The 12,536-nt window shown below is 39.1% G+C and overlaps 1 protein-coding gene across 5 annotated transcripts in view; it reads left to right on the top strand.

The window, feature by feature from the left end:
- Nucleotides 1-12,536, top strand: part of Ttc8 (tetratricopeptide repeat domain 8) — a 44,206-nt gene that overhangs the window by 28,944 nt on the left and 2,726 nt on the right. For all 5 annotated transcript variants that reach the window (XM_070028256.1, XM_070028248.1, XM_070028275.1 and 2 more), the window contains 5 exons: nucleotides 2,355-2,442; nucleotides 4,785-4,895; nucleotides 8,714-8,853; nucleotides 10,321-10,495; nucleotides 10,751-10,873. In XM_070028256.1, coding sequence (XP_069884357.1) covers nucleotides 2,355-2,442; nucleotides 4,785-4,895; nucleotides 8,714-8,853; nucleotides 10,321-10,495; nucleotides 10,751-10,873 — 637 coding nt within the window. The remainder of the gene's footprint in view (nucleotides 1-2,354; nucleotides 2,443-4,784; nucleotides 4,896-8,713; nucleotides 8,854-10,320; nucleotides 10,496-10,750; nucleotides 10,874-12,536) is intronic.

Genomic DNA, 12,536 nt, shown 5'->3' with positions numbered 1-12,536 from the left:
TTACACACAGAACTCTAAAATGTTTTAATGTTTTTTTCATACTTCTAGGTTGAGAGAGTGCTTTCTGCCAGGTCATTGTAGAATACCATAACATTAAGCTCATGAATATAATTCCCAAAGACAATCTTAAAATCTTGAGCTTCCAAGTAGAACCTTTAAAATCATTAAAAATTAAAGGAAAATACAACCCTGATTCCTTCTGCCATCCATACATAATGGTATCAAAAGGAGTGTCTTTTTTATTTACTTTTGATTTACTTAGATTTATTCTCTCTTCTAAGCTCTCAAAACATTTTCCCTCATGGGCCACAATACAGTAAAAGTTGCAAACTTTTTTTTTTCCTTTTTTATTTATAAGTACTTTCAGTCTTTAATTTTTCCCTCACTTACTATAGTGAAATCTATTTCACTATAGTAAGTTATTGTTTGATGATTTTATTGAATTAGATTGCGGAGAGAAAGTTGGTATTTGTAGGAACTATCTCTTTGGCCTCTTGCCTCCTGTTACTGCCTGAGTTTATGAACTTGATTGGCATTTTCATTATTCCTAGACTTACTTTGAATATAGTCTATTTTATTTTCTTATGGAAGAATCTATGTGACTTATGCTTGTAATCCAAGCTAGATACTTAAGAGGCTGAGATCTGATGATTGTGGTTTGAAGTCAGCCTGGGCAGGAAAGTCTACAAGAATCTTATCTCCAATTAATTACTGAAAAGCCAGAAGTGGAGCTGTGGTTCAAGTGGTAGAGCAATAGCCCTGAGCAAAAGAATCTCAGGTATAGCGTTTAGGCCCTGAATTAGTTCAAGCCCTAGAACTGGCTCATTTAAAAAAAAAAAAAAAAGAATATGTGATAAATTCCTTTCTAATCATGCTAAAAGAAGTTTTTTTTACTGAAAACTTCAATAAATTCATTCATTAACTTCATTATGAATACATCTATATATATTGAAAATATGGATCATATGAAAAGATGTTTCATGGTCATATGAAAAGAAATTTCATATAATCCATATTTTCTTCCTTTTTTGGCTTCTATATCATTTAATAGCTCGAACTCTCTTCTATCTCCTGTTTTTTTTTTTAATTTTATTTTTTATTTATTTATTTTTTTTGTCTGTCTTGGGGCCTGAACTCTGGGCCTGGTAGCTTTCCCTCAGCTCTTCAGCTCAAGGCTAGCGCTCTACCACTTGAGCCATAGCGCCACTTCCGGCTTTTTCTGTTTATGTGGTGCTGAGGAATCGAACCCAGGGCCTCATATATGCAAGGCAAGCACTCTACCATTGAGCCACCTTCCCAGCCCTTGGATTTTTTTTTTTAAATCAATTTGTTTTCCTATTCTTTTAAGTCTTTGAGTGAAAAATCACTCAGCATATTATATATCACTCTGATTTGATTTCACAAAATAAATCATTGTAGCTAAGTGGCTGTTGGCTGGCTATGGATAAGTAGTTATAAGAAAGCCTAATACATGGGGCTGGGAAGGTGGCTCAGTGGTAGAGCGCTTGCCTTGCATGCCTGAGGCCCTGGGTTCCATTCCTCAGCACCACATAAGCAAAAAGAAAAAAGCCGGAAGTGGCACTGTGGCTCAAGTGGTAGAGCGCTAGCCTTGAGCTGAAGAGCTAAGGGACAGTGCCCAGGCCCAGAGTTCAGGCCCCACGACCGGACTCCCCCCCCCCCCAAAAAAAAGCCTAATACATTTCCTAAGGACAAACAATGTAAGTTGTATGTGCTTGCGTGATTGATTTAGTGGGAATGACATCCTCCTCAGAACAGGTAGACACTGACATCAGGCAGTCATATTTAAGCAAGTCTCAGATTCATAGACTAGAATAGCCAGTATCAAATACTTAATAAAAACAAAGCGTCTCTAGAATAATAAGATAGTGTTGCTACTCGGATAGCAGTTATTACACCGAAATAGTCAAGGGATAACTAAAAACTAGGCTATTGTCTCACAGCCGAGGATGTTTTCAAAGAAACATCATCTTTCAGTTCTCCCAGTTAAGCGTTTATTCAGGTCACTTGCCATATGTCCAGCTGATCGTAAGCTCTTTGAGTGGTGAACTGATATGACCTGGCTTACTGGCAGCTATTAGTCCTGCGGTGAATAGGCTGCAGACAGACTCTTTCCACACCATTTGAGGATTAGATAGCCAGTATGAGGGATAGGCAGTGCTTTGCTAAATTTACTGACATTCAGGTTGATACGTGTGTATGCACATGACCTTCTTTGGTATATGCTTGCTCTAAGATGTGATTTATCTTTATTTATTCTTCTCCCAGGGCTTGAAATAATGATGTCATATGTATTTTAAAAATTGACACTCTAATTTCTTAATGGCTGTTTTTAGGCTGAGAATGTACCGTGAAGCAGAAGAGCAGTTTAAATCAGCTCTGAAACAGCAGGAAATGGTAGATACGTTTCACTATTTGGCAAAAGTAAGTAAATATCCTTAACTTGAATGAAATCTGTCAGAATTCTGGCCATTGCATGGAAAGAGTTGCCAGTTCTTCAAGAATATTTGGCAACAAGCTTATTAATTGTTTGTTATACATAGGTTAACTTATTTTTCTTTATAGCAGAGGAGAAATAGCATATGGAAAGTAAACACCTCAGGAGAAACTAATAGCCATGAAAAAGGAAAGTCTCCTCCTTTTTCCTCCTCTTCTTCCTCCTCTTCTTTCTCTCCTCTACTTTCTCTTCCTTCCTTCTCTTCTTTCCTTCTCGTTTTCTTCTTTCTTCTTCTTAATCTCCTTTCTCATCCTCCTTCCTCGTCGTCCTCCTTCTCTTTCTTTCCTCTTCAACTTTCCTCTTCTTCCTCTTTTCCTTCTTTCTTTTTTCCTCTACTATGTCCTACTCCTCCTTTTCCTCCTCCTCCTCCTCCTCCATTATCTTCCTTTTCTTTCTTTCCTTTCTCTTCCTCCTTGCTGTCTCTCTCTCCTCCTTCCTCTTCTTTCTCTCCTTCACCTCCCCTTTTCCCTCTTCCTCCTCTTCTGTCTTCTCTTCCCTTCTCCTTTCTCTCTATGTTTCTCAAGCTGGCACTGAATTCACCATCTTTCTGGGTAGCTGGACTAATACATATGTGCCACCACACCTAGTTCTGAGAACAGAGACTGATTTTATAGCACCTAAGTCACTCAACTCTACTGTAACAATAAAGACCTTATTTCTGATTTGTTGACTCCTGCTCAGTTTGAGGAATTGTATCAGATTAATTTATATATCTGGTTTAAGTTTACCTTCTAGGTACCCCTGCATAGTAGGTTTTGCTTCTCTTGTATTGTTAAGGAAAATAAGACTGCAAGAAGTGGGGTTTTCAGGGGCACTAAGCTATTAATAGCTAACATTCAAATGTAAGTCTTGAAATGCCTACTCATTGCTGCACAGTGCCACCCACAGCCACAGGCAGCGCAGAGCCACCTGGAATTATCAGTATAGGCCAAGTATTCCTAATCAAAAAATTAGAAATCTGAAATGTTCCCAAATCTGAAACTTTTGAGTGCCAGCATGATGTCACAAGTGGAAAATTCCACACTTGCCCTCCTATGTGAAGTGACAGTCAAAAACAGTTTTGCACTAAAAATACCATATATGTATATATAATATAAATGAAATATGTATAAATTTTGTATATGTTGTAGGTTTCATCTCTGAAGTATCTTTTTGTATATCTGTAAATATTCCAAAATATTTCTGTTCCAAAACATTTCAGATAAGGGGAACCTCTATTGGAATAAAGTTAGTTCTCTTCGAAAGAAAAACTGATGAAGTGGTGGTTATGACCTTATCTTGCTGTATCTTAAGAGGTTTCCAAGTTAAAAAGTGTAGTATAGAGGCTAGGTGCAGTAATAGCTCATGCCTATAATCTCAGCTGCTTGGGAGGTGAAGATTGGGAAGACTGAGTTTGAGTCTGGCTTGGAACAAGTTAGCCACACCCTATTTCAACCAAGTAGTCAACAAACTGGCAGAAACCTATAATCTTAACTACATAGCAATTACAGGTAAAAGAATCTCAGTCTAAGACTAGCCCTATGTGAAAAATAACTAAAATTAAAAAGAACTGGCAGCTGGGCGCCAGTGGCTCATGCCTGTAATACTAGCTACTCAAGAAAGTGAGATCTGAGGATCAAAGTTCAAAGCCAGCCCAGGCAGGAAAGTCCTTGAGACTCTTATCTCCAATAAACCACTCAGTAAAGTGGAAGTGACACTGTGGCTCAAGTGGTAGAGCGCTCGCCTTGAGCTGAAGAGCGCAGGGACAGCGCCCAGGCCCAGAGTTCAAGCCCCATGACTGACAAAAAAAAAAAGAATTGGCAAAGTGGCTCAAGTGATAGAACACCTGCCTAACAATATGGAGTTCTGAGTTCAAACCCAAGTTGTCAAAAATATTCAAAAGAAGATTCAAAAGAGGTGAGGTATAAAAGGAAGTCTGGCTTTTTGCCTGACTTTTTAGGTTGCAGTGTGGGCCTCACTGTTACCCCAGCTATGTAGTGCTGATCATAGACAACAGGAAGAAAGGTTATCAGAGTCTGCCAAGAAAGACCAAGACCCTGTGAAACCCAGAGGTGAGGCCCCAAAGAAGTAATATCTCTACCTCCAAAGTAGCTAGAATTACAGGCTTGAAACACCATGCCCTGCTCATTACTGAATTTTTTTTTACTGTAATATCTAGGTGATGATTTGCTCCTCATCAGTAATTCTGAACTTGTATTACAAACAATTCTGAATTTGTATTACAAACTTTAAGAAATGATAATACTACTCAAATGCATCTTGCTTTTAGGTTTATATCTGGTTGGATCAACCTGTGACTGCTTTAAATATTTTCAAACAAGGCTTAGAGAAATTTCCAGGAGAAGTTACCCTGCTTTGTGGAATTGCCAGGATCTACGAGGTGAGATTTATATTATTTTACAAGTTTAAAAATAGAGGTTGGATGCTACTTAAATATGTATAGCTCCTTGTGATCCTAGCATGGAGAACAGTTTATAAAATTATGAGTCAGCAGTAGAATGATTTTGCAGTGTGCATTTAGGCAAACAAAGGTTTGAGTATGAAGTATTCCAGATACGCAGGAGAGTACAGACAACTGTACAAGATAGAGATCTAAGCTAGTTTTCCTGTATGGATCATCCCAACATTTATCAGTTCTTTCCCTAGTTCTGTAACATCAAATGTCATAGTTTTCGGTTTCTGATAGATTTTGAGGCTTTCTATTCTGCTCCATTGGTCTATTGCTAGCTCAATCTCTAGCTTTTTAATCACACCCAATAGGGTTTACCTTCATCCGGAGTGTCTTCACTATTTTGGCTTTCTAGGAATTCTTAAAAATTTTTAAGTCCCTGCTGTCAACTTCCATGAAAAGTTTTATTGAGTTATTTTGCTTGCTGCCTAATTACTATAGCTTTACAATAATTCCTGAAATTAGATTGAGTAGGTCTTTTTTCTTTTTTCTTTTCCACACTTGATAGTATGGGCTGTTTGTTATTCCATACTCTAGGATTGACCCAACTTGAACCATTTAAAAACTCTGTGGATACAGCGATTGGAATCACTTTGAATACCTGAGGGACAGGCTGGGTAGCGGAGCTGTCCTTCTTTACTTCCTCAAGCCTATGACTCTTTTTAGGTCTTCTGTTTTGTCCTAACTAAATATTTTGTGATTTCCTCCAATAAACTGATCTCCAATAAATTACTCAGGAAAAGCAGAACTGACGCTGTGGCTCAAGTGGTAAAGTGCTATCCATGAGCAAAAGAAGCTCAGGGACAGTGCCAGGGCTTGAGCTCAAGCCCCAGGACAGGTACAAAGCAAACATACAAACAAAAATGGCAACAGATAAAAGTCATGAAGCAACCAGGCACTGGTAGCTCACTCCTGTAATCCAAGCTACTCGGGAGGCTGAGATCTGATGATCACATTTTGAACACAACCTGGACAGAACAGTCCCTAAGACTTATCTCCAGTAAACTACTCAGAAAAAGCTGGAAGTAGTGCTTTGGCTCAAGTGATAGAGTGCTAGCCCTGAGTACAAAGAGGCTCAGGAACAGTGCCTGAGCTCTGAGTTCAAGCCTCAGGACCAGGAAAAAAAAAAAAAAAAGATTAATGAGGCAGTGTTCAGAAGAAGCCAGGTGCAAGCTTCCAGGAGTATTTTTCCCAATGGAGTCACAATGGACATTTCTTCCAGCAACAAGTTGTGACAACTTGTAGTAGTGTTGTCTACCAGGGAAGCTCATTAGATAATAGGTATCGAAGGGCACTGTCGGAGCCAGTCCTTTATAGGTACCCTGTGCTTAACTCACTTAGGCATAACACACCTTATCATGCAGGAAAGTTTCTATCAGTGCAGAGAACCATCTGAGTTTTCAAATGCTGGACTAAGAACAATCATCACAGGCCTGCTTTGTTAACTCATTTTCTACATGGAGGTATTCCTATGTGTAATCATGAGTGGAGTCTTTTTTTCTATGTTATGTTTCATTTCTTTTGGTGACTAGAAATGCATTTCTTTTTCTAAGTTGATTTGATATTAGCTATTCTTTACATTTTTAAAGACATTGTCAGATTCTCTTAGACATGCTTTTAGTAAAGAAAATGCTCATCTGGGCTGGGAAGGTGGCTCAGTGGTAGAGCACTTGCCTTGCATGCATGAGGCCCTGGGTTCGATTCCTCAGCACCACATAAGCAAAAAGAAAAAAGCCAGAAGTGGTGCTGTGGCTCAAGTGGTAGAGTGCTAGCCTTGAGCTGAAGAGCCGAGGGACAGCGCCCAGGCCCAGAGTTCAGGCCCCACGACTGGACCCCCCCAAAAAAAAAGAAAAGAAAAGAAAAGAAAATGCTCATCTGCAAATACTGTTTCATTTCTTCATTTTAATGATTGATTTGGAAATATATTGCTTATGGCTTTTAATACAAATGGAATAGGCACATCTCCTTTCTTTACATTCCCTCCACCAGGAGTTCATGAGATGCTTCCAAGGCATAGTGCAGTTTTAGACCTGGGTGATAATCACTTCCTTAAGTTATTTGTGATTTTATTTTGCAGAATTCAAATTTAAATCTTTTTTTTTAAGTCTTTTTTTTTTTTTTGACAGTCCTGGGGCTTGAACTCAGAGCCTGACACTGTTTCTGAGCCTCTTTGTACTCAAAGCTAGTGCTCTACCACTTGAGCCGTAGGACCACTTCCAGATTTTTCTGAGTAGTTTATTGGAGATAAAAGTCTCACGGACTTTTCTGCCTGGGCTGGCTTCGAACTGTGATCCTCTGATCTCAGGTTCCTGAGTAGGAGGATTACACACATGAGCTACCAGTGTCTAGCTTAAGTTTATATATTTTTTCAATCAGTTCAAAAATAACCACTGAGGGGAAAAGTCACTTAAAATGATGCCAAGTTATTACACACTTGAAGTGACATTTATATATTTGAAAATGTTATTTTAAGTCTACATTAATAAAGTCTATTCTAGGACTAGTATAATTGAAGTGATTCTAATGCTGGAATACATTTAAGGACCAAAATAGAATCAACATATGTTCAAACATATGAAAATTTATGGTGTGATAAAAATTGCTTATGATTATTAAGTAATAGTTTAAAAGTAAAGCGGATGAGCAATGATTTCTTTTTCTTTCTTTTCTTCTTTAGGGGTGGTTATTTCTCTTCTTCCTTTCTTTCTTTTTTTGGGGTGTGGGGGGTGCAAAATTGGAACTTGAACTCGGTACCTGAGTGCTTTTTGGCTAACACTCTACCACCTGAGTCACACCTGCAATTCCAAGCAATGGTTTCTTACACTAAAAGAATCCACTACTGCCAGACTTAAAACTTAAAAAGAGTAAATATAAAAATAGAAAGCATGTAGTTTTCAGAGAAAATGCAGATGTAAGCTGGAAGGTGTGACTCAAATAGTAGAGTACCTACTCAGAAAGTGTGAGGTCCTGAGCGCTGATAGGATTGCTTTTAATTTCCTCAATGTGAACATTGCTTAGAATTTGCTAAAAAATGAAGAGATTTTACACACACACACACACACACACACACACACACACACACACACACACACACACACACACACACACACACACACACACACACACACACACACACACACACACACACACACACACACACACACACGAAGAATGTAAATACCCCGAAAGCTTTTCTGTAAAATCTTATGTTTATATTAGCCCATGCAGTGGCCATTGGGGCTCTCCATACAATTGAAGGCACTGCAGAGATGACAATAGCTTTCAGCTGCTTCTCTCTTTCTCTCCATTCCTCCACCCCCCTACCCCCACCCCTGCAATCCTAACTCCTATGTTTGTTCGTTTCTATGCCCAGCATGAGCTACTGCCAGAAATGTTCAGAAATGTTCCCTCACTTCATTTAGACCTCCTTTGAACTAGCCCGTTTCAAGGGACCACCTCTTCAGGAGCAATACCCTTCTTCCTTCTCCTCCTCCTTCCCTCCCTCTTCTTTCCCTGCTATACTCCTCCCATTCACTCATTGTGACCATATGATATTACCTCATGTATTTATTCATTTGTTTATCTCCTTACCTTCCTTCAGAACAATAACTTCATCTTTTTTGGTATATAGTTAGCATATGGCAGGTTGTCAATAAATAATTTAAGTGAATGAACTTAAATTGATCAGGAGAAATCATTTCTTGTCTGATATTAATAAAGTATTGTTCTTCCATCTTGATGGAGAATAGGAAATGAATTATTATTCACCAGCAGCTGAATACTATGAAAAAGTGTTGAAACAAGACAACACACACGTGGAAGCCATTGCATACATTGGAAGCCACCACTTCTATTCTGACCAACCAGAAATAGCTCTGCGGTTTTACAGGTGTGCTGTACAGTCAATTTATTGGATTTGCTGAGAACCATTGGTGAAATAGGAATAGAGATGGAATTAAAATATAAATGGGAAAATAATATATAGGCCATGAGTATATGAATCTGCAAATTCTAGCTCTAAGAAGTTTTATGCACATTAGAGTGACATCTGGGAATTTGGAATTCCTGAATGCTTCAGTTTTCATTTTATCCACAAACAATACTTAATAAAAAGCTTAATAGTTATACTTGTCTTCACTACTTCCATGAAAACTGATAAACATAAGGACACTCAGATTGAAATAGTTTGCAAAGAGCAGATGGCCCCATGTTCTGAATCTTTGTGAGGCCTTGAAACAGGATTGCCTGCTTTGGAAGTAATTGTCACGTCTTATTTTTCAACTCTGTTTCTTAAAGGCTAACTAAACTATATTCATTGGTTCTCTTTTGAGCACATGCTTATTTTATCCTACATCTGACCTCTAAAGTTCATTTTTAAATTACGATTTTAGCCCTTAGGACATATGCAAGGAGATGACTGACAGAATGCTTTCCAATACATATTAGAAACATAAGATGCATAATTACCCGCTGTACACATACAGCTGACCCTTCTCTCCCCGCCCAGAGTGGATCGTGGCTGACCCATAGCAGTTGGGCTAGATTTTCATTAGAATATCTGAACTCGATTCTCTTTTGTTCCTTGGAGTTTATCATGCCTCCAAGCAAAATGGGGCTCTAGCTGTATAGTTTGAAAGCAGAGTGGATAATCTAGTGATCTACCTTTCCTCTAGTTATCATCTCTTCCTCCGTGGAAGGTTATTGGAGGTCAGTAGACACAGCTTAACCACAAAATACAGGTAGCTAGAACAGGATTCAACTCCATTGAAAGCTGAACAATACATGGAACACACAATCCTCAAATCAGATGAGGTCTTAGAAACCTGCCGACAAGAACAGAAGTGTTGGGCTGGGAATGTGGCTCAGTGGTATAGTACTTGCCTCGCATGCATGAGGCCCTGAGTTCGATTCAGCACCACATAAGCAGAAAAAGCTGGAAGTGGCACTGTGGCTCAAATGGTAGTAGAGTGCTAGCCTTGAGCTGAAGAGCTGAAGGACAGCACCCAGGCCCAGAGTTCAGGCCCCATAATGACAAAAACAAACAAACAAAAAATTTTTTAAAACCCTGAAGTTTTATAACACTAAAATGTGTGGGCTTTACTTTCCTGTGACTGTTGCTTATTTTCCAAAGCTTTTGGGAAAATGTTGACCTTGTCTTGTGACTAGTTAGGACAGATAAGCTTTTGTGTTTGCTTTAAACATTTATTTGTTTGCTATATAACGCTTCGTATTTATACTCTCTGCAGGTGCTACAATTCTTAAACAGGTTCATTCTTAACTTTATAAAAATAAACCTTAATGTGTATAAAGTTGATCTGACACCAGCATTTATGTACAACTTTTTTTTTTAAACAAGGCGACTCCTGCAGATGGGTGTTTATAATTGCCAGCTTTTTAACAATCTGGGGCTGTGCTGCTTCTATGCCCAGCAGTATGATATGACTCTGACCTCATTTGAACGTGCCCTTTCTCTGGCTGAAAATGAAGAAGAGGCAGCTGAAGTCTGGTACAACTTGGGACATGTAGCTGTGGTAGGTGGTGGTGGTTGTTTTTCCAAATAATATCTGTTGTAGAAAAGTTAGTCTTAAATTCCTTTTGAAGAAATTTTCAGGTATTGTAAATCTAAGTGGCAGTTGAGAGTTTTCTCAGTCATTGTAGGTCATTTCAATCCTCAAGTTAAATCCACTTACACAGAATTTACAGTGTATGATCAGTACTTGATTTTCTCTGTGTATCAGGAAAGCATATCACGATTTGTGTATACAAAAGTTTGCTTCTCTTTGTAGGGAATAGGAGATATGAACTTAGCCCATCAGTGCTTCGGGCTGGCTCTGGTCAACAACAACTACCATGCTCCAGCCTACAACAACTTGGCCGTGCTGGAGATGCGGAAGGGCCATGTTGAACAGGTCAGAGAACAGTGGCCCCGTGAACGGTCTGCTCTCTTCAAAGATAAGCTGTCACATGTGGCTGTCATTGCATGTTAGGATTTTAAAATGAGCTCTGCAGTCTTCCAGGCTTGGGTTTGAAGAAGCCCATGCACTAGCTATGTGATATTGGGTAAGGGATTGCACTTTTCTGAATCCAGAATATGACATTTGATTTTATTGGGACCATATATGCCTTCCTGGTCTTCCTTAGCTTAGAAGTGAGTAGATCTAACATTCACTGTCACCCATCCATCATCTAATTGCTCCTACCAGAATCCTAGGAGCTGCCCTCAAAACCTTCTTTCCTCCTCTCTACTCTTGATGCCCTCACACCCAATCATAACCAACAGACCTGTCAGTGTCATGTCCTGTGACAACCTTGCTCTCTTCTCTTTTATGGACTGTTAGTCCAGGCTTTTCCCCACTGACTCCAGTTAGTAAGTGTTATAAATATAAATATAAAGTTAATAAGTATTATAAATATATCCTTCTCAGAGTAGTCTTAAGGGATTAAAAATGAAGATTGTTTTATTACTACTCTGCTTAGAATCCTTCAGGGCTTTCTCTTTGTATTTGGGCTAAAACCTGGGCTGCCAAGCATTGCCTGTGAGGTTGTGCACCATCTCTCCCCCTCTCAGATCACATCTTTCATTTCTTCCTCTTTCTCTTGAACTTCCACGCACATTAGCTGCCTTGCTGTGGTGCAGATATGCAGCACTCAGTCTTCCTTTAGGGCCTGTGAAATGTTCTTCTCTCAGATCTTATCATCAGAAGTGTCTCTTTGTCACTCAGAGCTTCAATACTACCTCTTCAGCAAAGCCGTCTTGAGCATCCATCTAAGAAACGCCCTTGGGAGATAGCTCGTGTTCCACTCTATACTTTCACAGTTCTTATTTGACCAGGTATTGTCTCAGAACCGCTCCTGGCATGTGGAAAGTGCTCAATGAACATTTTGGGAATAAGTGGGTGGTCAGTAACATAGACTAATAAAAATAATACCTACCTGAAGGTGTCACTGTGAGGATTACATCATGCCCCTGAAGCTCTGGCATGGTTGAAGCAAAGTATTGAGCACATGGTCATTTCTCCTCAATGTACTATTATTATCTGCATGGCAAGAAGTTTAAAATGCTAAATATAATACAGAAAGGCAGCTAAAGAGAAATATTAGCTCTGCCACTTTGGATGAAGAAATGGAGATTTGAGAGGAGGGTGGTAAGTAACTTTACCAAAGGTCACAGACACATTGAGCAGCAGGCTGGGACACGCATTTGGTTTTCAAGGCACATTGATAACCTCTTAACAAAAATAAGGATGGGATTAACTTTATTTCAAATTCTCCCAAAGTAACTGAGGTGGGTTTGTGTTTCATATCAGCTGTTCAGGAATGGGTACTTGCTTGGTTAAGTAACTCTGCTGTGTGCTTATGCCTTTTTGTGACTGCCTCTGCCTCCAAGTTGGTGTTGTCTGTGCGTCCTGCTTACTGTGGTTTCCTCAGGATACAGTCGACCTGAAATGTTGGGGTGAAAGGTTGTATACTAATCCCATTTGATCATTAAAAATAAATATCTACCCTCCTATATGAGCTGACATCCTCTTATTTTCTATTAAGGAAAAAAAAAGGTCTTCAGGGTTGTAGACA

This window comes from Dipodomys merriami, unplaced genomic scaffold (genome assembly GCF_024711535.1).
Source record: "Dipodomys merriami isolate MVZ:Mamm:240054 unplaced genomic scaffold, mDipMer1.0.p SCAF_1, whole genome shotgun sequence".
In the NCBI taxonomy this organism is placed as follows: domain Eukaryota; kingdom Metazoa; phylum Chordata; class Mammalia; order Rodentia; family Heteromyidae; genus Dipodomys; species Dipodomys merriami.
Note: the sequence above shows the minus strand (reverse complement) of the source record. Positions and strands in the feature narration are given on the sequence as shown.